The sequence below is a fragment of the Etheostoma spectabile genome, chromosome 13, assembly GCF_008692095.1.
Source record: "Etheostoma spectabile isolate EspeVRDwgs_2016 chromosome 13, UIUC_Espe_1.0, whole genome shotgun sequence".
Classification (NCBI taxonomy): domain Eukaryota; kingdom Metazoa; phylum Chordata; class Actinopteri; order Perciformes; family Percidae; genus Etheostoma; species Etheostoma spectabile.
In genome coordinates this window covers 25,915,552-25,929,658 of record NC_045745.1, presented here as the reverse complement: position 1 = coordinate 25,929,658, position 14,107 = coordinate 25,915,552, and the positions used below count along the sequence as shown (strand labels likewise).

Here is a 14,107-nt window from a genome sequence, read left to right as displayed (position 1 = left end):
CTCCCTTAGTGACTTCACTTGGTTGGTAAGTCTGCAAATTCTGCGGTTGCTTTTTTCTTGGCTCATGATCCGGCAGTTCCCCAGACTCCACACCACAGAAAGAATGATCTCAACCGGTACGCCTCATTCAGCTGCTTCTTTCCTTCTGCACCCTTCTATTTGCCCTTTAGCACTGGAACAAAAAAACCTGTCTAAATGGAAATTGTTGCGGTCGTTGTGAACGTACATATGTGCCATCTTCTTTGTTTCCAAATGTGCATGATGTGTTGGAACGTTGGATGAACATTTATAAAGGGCAGAAAGTGAGTGCAAATGATTTAAGAACTTTTGGTGGGAAAGTAATAGAAAGGAAGAGAAAGGCATACCTGCAGTGAAGAGGAGCACAGCCACGGTGCGGTAGTGCCGTCTCTGTGTCCCCCGGCAGAGGGAAATCAGGGCCACGAGAAAGGCCAAGAGCGTCGCCACGGCGCCGGCAACCAGCAGCACCAGGGTGGCAATCTGCCAGTCTGCAGGACGAGACACACGAAGGTTTGAGTACAGCGACAAAAGCACGATTCACAGGACATCACTGTTGAATTGAACCGCTGTGTTGACAGACACAAAACAAGAGCTAATCCCACAGAGTGAAGTGAGTGAAGCAGAACAGACTCAGACCTTGCATTTATCCTCGCATTCACACAAGCTCTCCAATAACTGACATTTTCTGATTTTATCTTTCTACCTGTTTATATGTATTTTTTTTGAGAACATTGCCCAATGCTCATCCATCTCCATCAAGGTTTATCATATTTTGCTGATTTTTACATGAAATTAATGTTAGAAAGTAGATCCGGGCAATATCTTGATATTATATCGATATCATGATATGAGACTGGATATTGTCTTAGATTTTGGATATCGTAATATGGCATAAGCGTTGTCTTTTCCTGGTTTTAAAGGCTGCATTACAGTAAAGTGATGTCATTTGACTGTTGTGACTGTTCTATTATTTGCCTTTACCTACATGGTCATGATATCCACAATACTGTTGATTATTTATCAAAAATCTCATTGTGTAAATATTTCGTGAAAGCACCAAGTGTCAACGCCACAATATCGTTGAGGTATCAATATCGAGGTATTTGGTCAAAAATATTGTGATGTTTGATTTTCTCCATATCACCCAGCCCTATTGGAAAGATTTCTTTTTGCCTATTGTGGTGACATGTTTGGGGCTAATTAATCCTTACTGTGGAGTTTCTGCTTGTGGCTGCCGGTCTTTTCCATGTCGGTTCAGCCGTGGTGGCCTTTTAACAGCACACTTATTCCGTTTATTCCAAACTAACTCCAGTCGCTCCTGGTGGAAATGTTAAACTCATGACTTCCTCTGCGTCAAAAGATACTTCCCTGAAAAGAGCTACACAACACTGGGTTGTTAAACCGGCACATTTTTAAAGCTTTTCTGACATGAGCTTAACTCTCTATTCAGTAAAGCAAAGATACAGAGTCTGTAACCAGAAATGCATTATTCATTTTTACATTTCCTGCCTGCATTGTGTGTTCCCTCTTTGATGTCTCACCTGTCACTGTCAGAAGAAGGCCAAACCCCAGGAGACTCGACTGAAAAGGGGTATTTGCATTTGATGAACACAAATCCTGATTTAATTGTCTTTGGAGGGTAAAAATTAACTTTTTCCCCCAATGACACATCTCAACATGACTTGATTCAGTCTTTAGGAAATATTTTTTGTCTAACATCTTTGGTCCGTTATGTGGTTATAAAAAAAATTAGTGCACTCACATCACAATGCTCGACGCTGTAATTTATAATCCTGTTTTGATCTGCATTGTATTTATTCTGCATTGAATGGTGGCTGCCCTTCACTCCAAAGGTTGATATTCAAGAAGCTTGGGATAGGTGTGAGAATGTGTACATAATAAATCAGCTTTGCCTTTTGGTGAATTGCCCCTATACCCCCCCCCCCCCCCCCCCCCCCCCCCCAGTGTTGCTTTAATGAGGTCTGCAGCCTCTCAAAGCAACAAACCCGCCTCCTATTCACCCCAACACATTCCACAATATCAGAGAGCGGTCACTCACCCCAAAGCTGTGTTTCCCTCTTTGTAGCTGTGCATGTGTGTGTCTGTGATGGTGGTCACTAGGGCCTTTTAATATTAATGAACAGCTAAAATCCAAAATATCTGACTAACTTTTGGCAACTAATTAGTTCAAGACTACATGTGATTTTATATGGTTTGCTTTTAGCCTTTTACTCTTTTTATTACTAATTTAACAGTCAGCTACTGTGTGTTTAATGGAGACAAAGCTCCAGTTATTAACAAGCCAACCTACTGTACCAGCCACCAGCCAAATGTAGCAAAATCTGGTACATTTAATGAGTATTTCCTCCCCTGATGGGGAAAGGAAGGGGGTTGGAGGCATAAACACTCCTCTCATGTGGGGACAACGCTTGACAAAAGGCAACCTGGTGGGTCCAGGCCTGGTAAGGTGGACAATGTGGAAGATGCAGAATGTGTCTCTTCAAAGCCTTCTCGGTTGGAGTGGGTTAACTCTTTGTGTGCCGAAGAGACTATGTTTGCACGTGTTCAGTTTACTGTTTTCTGATTTCGTATACCATACATGGACATTGAGATGACCTAGACATAATGTCAAAGCATCAATGCCACTCATAAAGAATCAACATTTAAATGTAACACTGATTCACCAGTCCTTTGTGAACTAGTTTACCATTAAAAACAAGACTGAAAACACATTCATGGTCGAACAATCCACATGTTACTTTTCCAATTAATTGCTCATGGATTAGTCAAATCTTGATGGCGGGGGATCACAATGACTTTGACACACGTCACTGCTCCGGTATGAACAGAGGAAATGTATCAGCAGCGCAAGAAACCCTGAATTCCTGAGCTCCTGAACAGAGAACAACAATCCAACTTAAACAGACTCTTCCTGGGAGACGGGGGCCAGAGCTGCCAGGCTGTTCGTACATTCATCTTTGTTTTTGTCAAACATAGGATGTGCAGCCTTTTTATAGCCTAAATAACAGACCCTGAAAATGACCACTGATAAAAAGCTAGTTTAAAAACACCCAGAGTAACCATCCATGGCATAATTACCAGTGCATTACGCATACCATCTAGCCTAAATAGCAAATCCTGAGTTCTCACTAAAAAAAGTAGGCTACTTAATTTACTACAACCTTGAGATGAAAGCTTTTTTTTCTCTCACAATGTCTGGTAACAAACTCCAAGGACAGATACTGTATGATAAACAACCAAATTGAACCAAAAGGTGAAAAAACAAACACCAATTCCTACCAGATGTGAGGGTGGAGAAGCAGCTCCACTGAGCCTCCTCTGTCTGATGCCGTGCCTCGGACTGGGAGCAGGACTCCCACAGAGACAGGGAGAAATGCTCCGCAGTGACCCAAGCTGGGCTCAGCAGAGCCACCACGTCCAGACACAGCGCCAGGAAGACGCACAGCAGAGCGATCAGCTTGAAGGGCCGGAACACATACATCTCGTTCACAGACATCTTCTCCCAACCAGATACACCGCTGCAGGTCAATCACAGTGGAAATGAACTCGCCGGAGGTCCGCGTGCGTCTTCTCCCACCATAGCCTTTACTGCCGCTTTGTGTGTGTGTGTGTGTGTGTGTGTGTGTCCAGCTGGAAAAGTTTAACAGGAGACATCCGGTTGGATCGGTTTTTCAAAATAATTGCACTTCAGCTGGCCAGGCGATGAGTCAAATCTAAAATTATTTTAGATGTACATACAGGCCAAAGGTTTGGACACACCTTCTCATTCAATGTGTTCCCTTTATTTTCTTGACTATTTACATTGTAGATTATCACTGAAGGCATCAAAACTATGAATGAACACATGTTGAATTATGTACTTAACAAAAAAGTGTGAAATAACTGAAAATATATCATATATATTCTAGTCTCTTCAAAGTAGCCCCCCTTTGCTTTTTTGATAGTGCTGCAAACCCTTGGTGTTCTCTCAATGAGCTCCATGAGGCAGTCACCTGAAATGGTTTTCACTTCACAGGTGGGCCTTTTCAGGGTTAATTAGTGGAATGTATTGCCTTATTAATGGAGTTGGGACCATCTGTTGTGTTGTCCAGAAGTCAGGTTGATACACAGCCGACAGCCCTATTGGACAACTGTTAGGATTTTTGTTATGGCAAGAACCAATCAGCTAAGTAAAGAGAAACAAGTGGTCATCGTTACTTTAAGAAGGTCAGACAGTCCGGAAAATTACAAAAACTTTGAATGTTTGAATCTGAAACTTTGAAACTTTGAATGTGAATGCTACCACAGCATCCTGCAGTGACATGCCATCCCATCCGGTTTGCGTTTAGTTGGACCATCATTTATTTTTCAACAGGATAATGACCCCAAACACACCTCCAGGCTGCGTAAGGGCTATTTGACCAAGAAGGAGAGTGATGGAGTGCTGCGCTTCCACAGTCACCGGACCTGAACCCAATTGAGATGGTTCGGAGAGAGCTGGACCGCAGAGTGAAGGCAAAAGGGCAAACAAGTGCTGAGCATCTCTGGGAACTCCTTCAAGACTGTTGGGAAACCATTTCAGGTGACTACCTCTTGAAGCTCATCAAGAGAATGCCAAGAGTGTACAAAGCAGTAATCGGAGCGAAGGATGGCTACTTTGAAGAAAGTAGAATATATGACATGTTTTCAGTTATTTCACACTTTTTTGTTAAGTACATAATTCCATATGTGTTCATTCATAGTTGTGATGCCTTCAGTGATAATCTGCAATGGAAATTGTCATCAACATAAGTAAAACGCCTTGAATGAGAAGGTGTGTCCATACAAGAATATACATATATATATACACACAAATTATGACTATCTACTAATACTTCCTTAAGGCTGTTTTCAAGAACCAGTCTTGACTTTTCATAGCAACAATATTAGAATTTCAGAAGCCCAGTCAAGCCCATCATCATTATTGCTGTTTTGCGGTTAATCTATATTCTTCATTATCACATTGGCAGCTAATGTTAACCTGTGTGCTTTTATTTGTCTTCCAAAAATGAAAGATCCAGAATAACACACAAAAATTATTATTGTTATTTTTTGTTGAAGCCAGTTTCTCACCTTTGGCTTTAAACGTCGAAACAAACAAACAAGAGCAACAAAAAGGCAAAACCAATAAGCCATTCCTAATTATTGTTAGGAGTGTATTTATTTGCATACAAAAATAACATGTTATATATTGGCCATGTTTCAGTGTTACGATGAGAAGATAATGGCAGAATGTCCCAACCTTAGAAGACTAGAAAAACATCTAAGAAAAAGACATATTATACACACTTTCAATTCATATAAATTATATTAGTTGTTCTGTGAGAGACAGTCCTTACCTCAGTATACCTCCATCAGACTCCTCCTGCTCCTTTTTTTGCAGCAGCATCTTTTCAGTCACGTTAAAAGCAGTCTATAAAGAGAACGTGCTGGTTGTATAAAATTCAACGAAGTTGTATACACACACACACACACACACACACACACACACACATATCACAGCCGGATAAGAACATTAAAAAAACCTAAATGAATATGTAATAATCAGTATGATAATAATCAGTTGTTGACCGTGTGTGTACCCTCAGAAGGAAATTGCAACCAAAATATTATACACAGGCCTACATATCAACACTTATTATACAAATGTAGTTGAGATAATAATTCCACTTGCCATTAAAAGGTAACTTCTCATTTGGCTAGTAGTTTCCATGAGACAGGCTTTTCTGTGGCATGAGCACCATCTATTGATACTATTCCACAGACTTTAGCGTACACCTGCTACTCAAGGATAACTGTAATTTCCTATACCTAAATGTACACATTAATGCTGTCTGGGATTACTGTGAAAGGCATACAAACTGTGCTAATTAATAACTCACTGGTAGTGGTACTGATGAATAGACAATATCCCGTCTCGACAAAGAGTAAGTATATGTCCAAACAAATCTGAACTATCCCTTTAGTGTCATTGTCTAAAACTGAGGGTTGGAGTGAAAGTTGTAACGTGGTAAATGTCCAGCAGATGGCAGTCATGTGACATTTTGCATGCGAACGCCCACATTATTTCTGCTATTGATACTTCTTACTACCCCTGTTTGTATAATTTTTAGCAGCAGATTACACTTTATGTGCAGAGGCAGTAACAACAGTAACATATTGACCACAAAAGACATGAAAAATCCAGTGCTTGCTAAAAAAAATTGTTGTGACACAATAAGAATAGAGCTGTCTATCAGCTTGCTGGTCTTTTCTTTTAATCCTGTTTTGGCTTCACACAGCCAGTGTGTGGGCCAAGCTCACTTACATTTTTACCTTTTTTGGGAAATAACCCTTTGATCCATGCTCAAACATAATTCTGATTTTAATATCTCTTCCGAACAGCCACAGAATTTATAAATACCTTATACATTCCGAAAATTAAAATGAAAAGTGTAAAGTTAGACTAGATTTCACAACAATGTGGTCTTATCCTCGTTCAGTTTATGTGTTTTGTGAAATATTTCCATCTCCTGGTGAATAAGATAACTGCAGGTCATGAACTCTTAAACAGGACTTTAAATTTTGGTGTTTTTGGAGTAAAAACAGAAACTTTTCAGAAGCAGCTAGATAAACTCCAGAACGAGCAAATGGCTTTGATTATTTATCCTATTACTGTAATAACATGAGCAAAGTTCAGCAAATGTGAATAATCTCATGGATGTCGACAATCCATGTCTTCTTTCTGTAATCTTCGATGATGCTCATAAAATGATTCTGTGGCTTTTTTCAACACAATCCATGTGAACTACCTACATGATGGAGAGAAAAACAGGAGAAGATATATATAATATCCTTAGTTTCCGGCCGAGAGCCTAACATAAGCTTATAACTGTAACCGTTTTGACGTGGATGCAGACAGTTCCTAATCCTCCTTGATTTCATAAAACCCACATTTCTCAGACAATGCATTTTTCAGAGTGGAGCAGGTAAAACCTTCAATTTACCAAATCCAATAACATTTCTCAGTATTATAGAAGCATTATTGAGATACGTAGAGACAAAACCCCATCTCTTCTAAGATATGCTTGTCTGATCTTCTTGATTGATTTATTGACCAACTGTCATGCATCTGTCTCATAATAATAACATGATGATGAGAGGCAACCAGTTCACTGTATGTGATACAATTTTTATTTTGGTTGAATATGTGATTTATTTACCCTGAGTGCGCCCTTTGACATTTTTAACTCAATTTTCTCTTCTAATTTAGGAAAGAAACAATGTAAATTACAAATAAACAGTTATTGCTGCTGTAAAAACCCTCAATTTCTGTGCACAAGAGAGAACTTAAAAGCATGTGTGGTGTATACAGCAGTCAAAAGTTAATCCAGTAACTGATTTATATGACACACAATATATTATTACTTAAAGCTATTTAATACAAGCAAATATTCTAAGCATTTGGTCTCCAAATAAAGTTACCTAGTGCAAAGTACAAACAAAACTGATGTGTGCACTCTGAACTGCACTTAATTCATTCTACCCCTCTCATTTGGTGCCTAGATTAGAGGTTTTCAGTGTGTCTGACACAATGAGAGTTTCAGACTAATGCCACCCCTCTCGGTCCTAATGGTGCTGCCAAGCTGCCAGCAGGGCATCTAAGTAGGGGGAATCTAGTATTAGGCGTATCCATGGACAGAGCACTGCTCATTTCCTTTTAATGCCCCTCCTCCCCGACAGAACAGGCAGAGCGCTCTGTCATCCTCCTCCAAAAGCCCCTCATTAGAAAATCTGCCGAGCAGACAAAGCTACTTGAGACGGCACAATGGTGACTCCCCACATGGTGATTTAAAGGAGCATAAATGGAATCCAGGTCATGTGTTACTTTTTTGGATCCTCTCTCCCTCATTCTGATTTATCCACTGAGCCACCCACCTACAAACCTTCTGTTTCGGTTTTATCTACCATGTTTTAAGTACTCAGGTGATATTATTCAGACTCCAACATGCCAATACACTGTAAAGACTCACGTCGCGGGTTAATACATATTCTCTATTATAAAGAGCAAATAAAGTAACAATGAGGTAAGGAGAATGAGGTGATGGAGGAAATTAAAAAATGCAGAGCATTTAAAAAAGTAAACACACATGATGATGACACACACCTGTGATTCAGCATAATTTAGGATGATGATGAAGACTATATTTTGAAAAAAGCTTCTTCACAAACTGCTCATCACATGACGCCATCCTCTATTGCTCATCACAGTCTTCCCGGAGTGCCTGCAGCTGATTAGGCTCAGAGTAAGCCTCTCAAGGTTTTTCCGACGATGAATAAGCTTCCATGGTAACCGATGAATTGTTTAATGATGCTGTCATTGCTACAGAAGTCTGTCCTGCTCATCTCTTTCTTTACTGTAACAAGAACATCACTCCATTCCGAGTCATACTGGGTTCAGACCGTGTGAGCAGAATATAGTTTAAAAAAAGTTTACATGTAAAAACCCTCCCAGATTAGAAATGTTAATCCATTTATTCTCATTAATTCATTCCTTCAGTCAGTCATGCATTTATACTTTCACAGTTCATTTATAAATCCTGTTTTCTCCATTTAAGGCCACCATTAGTGGACTGCATCCCGTTTTCTCCACTGTACAGTAACCTAGAGGGCATTTTATCATGTTTTATCTACCACAGGGGCATCCAGGAGGGCATTTCTGCTGTTTCTTTCAAACAACAGGGCTACTACGACAAAATGCACCATTGCTGTCATAGTGTTGAGGAATTGCATTCTCCTAAATACTTTATTTGATCATTTTCTGTCTGGTATTGGTATGCATCACAGATTCACTTTTTAAACAATACTGTAGCTTTTTCCCTCCCTGAGGCCAACTTAGAGTCATGCCAAAAAACACACTGAACCGTATGTCTTCCCTGGACTGCTTGCATAGCTCATCGCTGTCCCTTTTTGTTTAACCTAAAAACACATCACTAATGACACATGGCAGCACATGTATCGTCTCCTGAACATCACAGTCATCCCAGCACATGGGGTTTATTTAAAGTCACCTTGAAACCTCAACCTGTTCAAATGTTGACAGGTCAGTCCGGCATACAAGTGCATCTCAGAGCAGCTGGGTTTGGAGTGCCTTGCTTAAGGTCATGTTGGCAGTTAGTGTTGAGGGAGACGAAAGCCCATCTCCTTCATTTCCTGCACTCTGATTTAGCAGCCTGCCAGGGGATTTAAACTGATGGCTTTCCGGTTTCCAGTCTATTGTCAAGACTGCTGCTGCGTGACTCTGCAAAATGCTGAGGTGGGTTATTAGAAAGACAGCCACAGATTAATTTGGACCGCTGAGATGAAGGCATTCTCACTGCATCATCGTCAATGTGTCATCATTTTGGGATTATAACTTGCAATCAAATTGGAAGATACAGAAATTTGGTTGATGAATATGGTTAAGATGCTGTATTTGGCCACTTATATTTTGTGAGTCTTCATCAGTTGGCTTTTAATTTACTTATTTTAAGTGAGACCATCTCAATACTTTCATGTAGTGGACACCAGATGGAGTGACAATGTGTGTCAGTATAACAATAAACAAAGACCTTTAATGTGGTGCTATTCTACCCACTGGGATACAGAATAGTCAAACATGGGCCTCATTTGTGTTAAGTTCCCTAAACTATACCATGACAGATTTATTTATGACTCCAGTGTTTGCATTCTAGATGCAAAGCCCTGCTTGGCTTCACAGTCACTCTGCAATCCCACTGTGTTCCTGGATGTCCACCTGTCTCTCAGTGGCCGACCACTCCGGGCCTGTCTGCCAGCTTGTGGACATCTGTTTACTTCTTCCTCCATCAGTCGTCATGGCTGCAACCGTCCCCCACTACCGCCACCAAACATCCCCCCCCCCCCCCCCCCCCCCCCACTCGCCGGCCGGCCTTCTCCACCCCTCTCTCGTGTTTCCCCCAGACACCAGCTGTGAATCACTTATGCTTATTCTGCAGTCCACCATCCACCTCGTTCAGCCTTGTCATATTGACGGCAAGCACAGTCCTCTGCTTGTCCTTTGCTGCGTGACAGACACACATACACCTCATTTTATTATGTACGCTGAAACTGGGTTTATGTCCATTCATCTTTCTGAAGAACAAATTAGGTATGCAAAATTGTGCAAATGATTAAAAGACATCCATTGTATCTGTTTACCCTACTGCAGGAAATGGCCGCCAGACTGAAAGACATTGTTTTATTGATGGTGTACACTATGTTGTTCACTTCTAGTACATAATTTATCATGTTGCACCGGAATCTCTGGCTGACCTGTCCCAACCATGACACAAGCTGCAGACCATAAATCTGTTGTTAAATTCAGCACCTTCATCTAAAGGATTGGCATTAAAAGCTATTCATTACTAACAGGAAGGACAACTGTGATGCAGCCTATTCATCAGAATGAATCAAGTCCTAACATCTGAGAGAACAAATTCAAATAACTTCACATTGTCCTTTATCATGGGGCTCTTTATTTGATATTTATGTGAGCGTTATTTGAGCATTTGGAGGTAATTTTCTTAAACATATTTTATTTCAGCACTTCAGAACTTTTTCTTCATTGGAATACGTCTTTAAATCACCAGAAGTAACATCTATTATATTATGCCTCATTAAAAGATGAATAGGCATTTAAAGGTTTACAGTTACTTCTTGTTGTGGTATAGGTTTGTATTTACATTTCTCTCCAGGAAAAACACTGGTGAATAGACAAGAGAAACACTTCCTCTTTACATCACATTTGGGGATGTCACATTTACTCTTCTTGGTAAGGAACATTTAAACTGTGTGACCAAATAACACATTTTTTTATTTCATGATTTCCCCAAGTAAGGGATTATGTGACCAGATTTGGAAAGTCGCTGAGTACATGTTCACTTTTGGCATGAAACGCAGTGTGACACAGCACCCAACAGAGAGCCAAATATCCAAATCTGCTCCTCCCATGCCCCACAACCTGGAAACCTATCTCCTGCATTGACACTTTCTTCCCTCTCCCCTCTGTCAGGCTGCAGGCAGTGGACAGCGGCCCTTGGGCAGCTCACTGAGGGAGGTGCGGAGCAGCCAATGATCAGAGTGAATTAGAGTTATGCGTGACATGCAAAGGAGAGGCTCCAGAATGTGACAACAGCTGAGTTTTAAAGTGAAGCTTTTCTGCCTGAGGGGAGAGGAATAGATGACAAAGAGAGTGTTGCCTGCTGTGAAAAGAGTCAACTCCTTTTGTTGGCTCTTATAAAACAGAGACCTGGTCTCCACTGGTCTTCTCATTCAAAGCAGTGGGCTACTCAGGGAAGTCTTTGGCATCAAAGCAGAGCAATTAATGAACATGGTTGCAACAGTATAAATAATCTTTGCTATCCTTTAGCCAAGCCCTTCTTAATGTCCTCACACTTTCCACACTTGAAATTCCATGTGCAAGCATCAATAGAAAAGAAACTTCCTAAATTAAATTTGTTGCCACTTTCATGTTTTTCTGTTGTTATATTGTGATCAATCCATCAAGCAAGATTTCAAACATTACCTTAAGTTTTCAAGACAATTCAAATTTAATTCTGAACATGTAATCTGATTACATTGATGTAAAACAGGTTTTAACTTCAATCCATGGGGAGATCCACCGGGAGTTAAAAAAAGTAGTAAAATAGTTAAAATAATTTAGATTGTAGCTCTTAATTCACAAAATGTAATGGAGATTATGATGACATAATTTGATTTGAGTCACTTGGAAAAATCACTTGGAAATGGTATAAAGAAGCAATCTTTCTAGAAACGGGTGCCTACATAAACTATCCTTTTGTGCACAAATGGAACCAAAGTAATAACTACATATTTAGGACCAGTGTTCACTTGCATGTTACCATCATCTTTGTTAATCATTTGGGACCCACACTGTATACTTTAACCTATCAGTGTTACAAAGATGGATTGGTTTGTGGGGGAAAACACACTTTCATTGTATGTTTGCCCTAAAGTCAGTGTTGTTCAAGCATTAGACCAATAATAAACTTTGTGGAACCTTATACATTTGTATTGTGGCCCAGTTTTCAGGCCCATCAGTCATTACTGTCTAAGGGATATAATAACAATAGAGTTCATTTGTTTGGGGATGTTGTGTTTTTTGTTTTTTCTCGCCACACTTTAGCCTCAGTGGAGTATCATGTAACACCTCTGAAGCACTACTTCTCACCTTTCCCCTATGCATGACACTGCCCTGTCCACTGTCCCGACAGAGCAGTCAGTGAAATCGAGACCGCACAACAATAACTAGCACAAAGCCTTTATATTCCAATCTGTGCCATAGCCATGAGGATGAGAAATGTTTACATCCCAAAGCTTGTAAGTTAATATCAAATAATGACCAATGTGGGTATTTAAGTGACAAGGTGTTTTGGTTTCCTAAGTTTGACACTTTCTCTCTGTGTAATATATTTAAAATGTACCTGACAGCCTTATCCAATGAGTACCCATGTCACTTTGCTGCATCTACAAACAAAGTTGATGTAAAATCATCTGCAAACGTTTGATCCCTTGGCCCTTGGGGATCGGTTGTCATTCCCATCATCAGATATTTCATTATCCCCATCATAATGAGGTGCAAACATGTCAAATTACTTCCTGAAAAGTAACATGCAACAACTTTACTTTGATGTGCTTCTATTTTGCAGCTGCGTGGCACATTTTCAGCCTACAGTGCAGGTGTTCTGTCAAAAGCAAAAGTAAGAAAGCACAGCGGGCTCAATGTGTCACACATAGGAACTTGATCTTGATTTATTGTTGAATGGCTATAGATTTTCAAAGTTAAAACACAAAGTATACAGTTCCCTGATAATGAAATAGTACCAGAAAGGGAGGCCAAACACAAGCACTAGGGCATTCAAGCTTTTATCTTCCAGCTACAAAGAGCTCCACCAGACCTAGAGCATCAAACTGTGGTTTGTGTCAAAGGGACTCAGCTGATTGCACAGACACAGAGAAAGCCACAACTGTGTGGGGGGTAAGAGAATAAAAGCAGGTAGAAGTAGAGAGAAATTCAAGAGAAGAAAATGTACTTTCGAGTACTTTTTTTGTAAGAGAAAGTGCCTCACACCCACATATCATGAGATCTCTAATAGGCTCTTTCATCTTTCACCCATGACTTTAAATAATAGCTTCCTTTAATGCACCGCATGTCTATGTAACTTTTATAGAGACTGATGTGAGCTCCACCCCAGCCCACTCTGACTGGTACCTATAAGCATTTCCACAGTGGGCGGGTCCAGTCAGTGCTCGTTGGCTTTAGGACCCAGTGGCTCTTTCAGTGAGGCAGGCAGCGGCTCGGCTCTCAGACTGAAGCAGACAAAGGCGAGGGGAGAGACGGCGTGCCGCTATCCTGCAGCATCGACTCCCACGTCCACGCACACTCCCCCCCACACACACACTCCCTTCTCTTCGCAAGCAGCGACGCAGGTGAGTCTCAGTGGGTGTAATTATCCACATACTTTACTGATTAAAAGAGAAATTAAATTGGCATTCTTCTTGTTTGGAGTGGGCAAGCTGCAGATGACATTGCAGGTATTTGTATGTGGAATAAATACGTTTTAGGCTTTCAGATTTGAGCAGGTGGATTGGGAGTAGGTGTGCGCACACCCAAACGCCTTTTTTCCTAAAGAAAAAAAAACTTGCATTTTCTGCCGCTGCTGTCTTCCATGTGGCCACAGTCATCCATCATAAATGAGAAGAGTGGCATCAGGAAACTTTTTTTCTTCCTTTTGCGACTGTGATTTAAAACTAGCTGTGCGCTTCGTGGTGTTTCTGGACAGATGACTGTATGTAGATCAGCTCTGGATAAAGATGACTGGAGAGTCATTATGTGGTTGCTGGTTTTTTAGGAGTGTGTAGTCACCGGGGTTGTGTGTGTGTGTGTTTCTGTGTGTGGGTGGCTCAGCCAGGAGCCCAGAAACAGCCACAAATATCAGTGCTATCACACAATGTTGCTGCAGTGCTGCCTAATGCTCAGCTTTTTTTTTGG

The 14,107-nt window shown here is 40.7% G+C and overlaps 2 protein-coding genes across 2 annotated transcripts in view; one reads left to right on the top strand and one right to left on the bottom strand.

Moving 5' to 3' along the window:
* LOC116700899 (transmembrane protein 47) overlaps window positions 1–3,665 on the bottom strand; it is a 6,101-nt gene extending 2,436 nt beyond the window's left edge. Inside the window, exons 1-2 of the mRNA XM_032534345.1 lie at window positions 3,319–3,665; window positions 366–506 (exon numbers count right to left, since the gene is read on the bottom strand). Coding sequence (XP_032390236.1) covers window positions 366–506; window positions 3,319–3,535 — 358 coding nt within the window. The 5' untranslated portion in view covers window positions 3,536–3,665. The remainder of the gene's footprint in view (window positions 1–365; window positions 507–3,318) is intronic.
* Window positions 3,666–13,348: 9,683 nt separating this feature from the next.
* LOC116700230 (neuronal migration protein doublecortin) overlaps window positions 13,349–14,107 on the top strand; it is a 26,630-nt gene continuing 25,871 nt past the window's right edge. The window contains exon 1 of the mRNA XM_032533237.1: window positions 13,349–13,545. The gene's annotated coding sequence lies outside the window, so the exon portion shown is untranslated. The remainder of the gene's footprint in view (window positions 13,546–14,107) is intronic.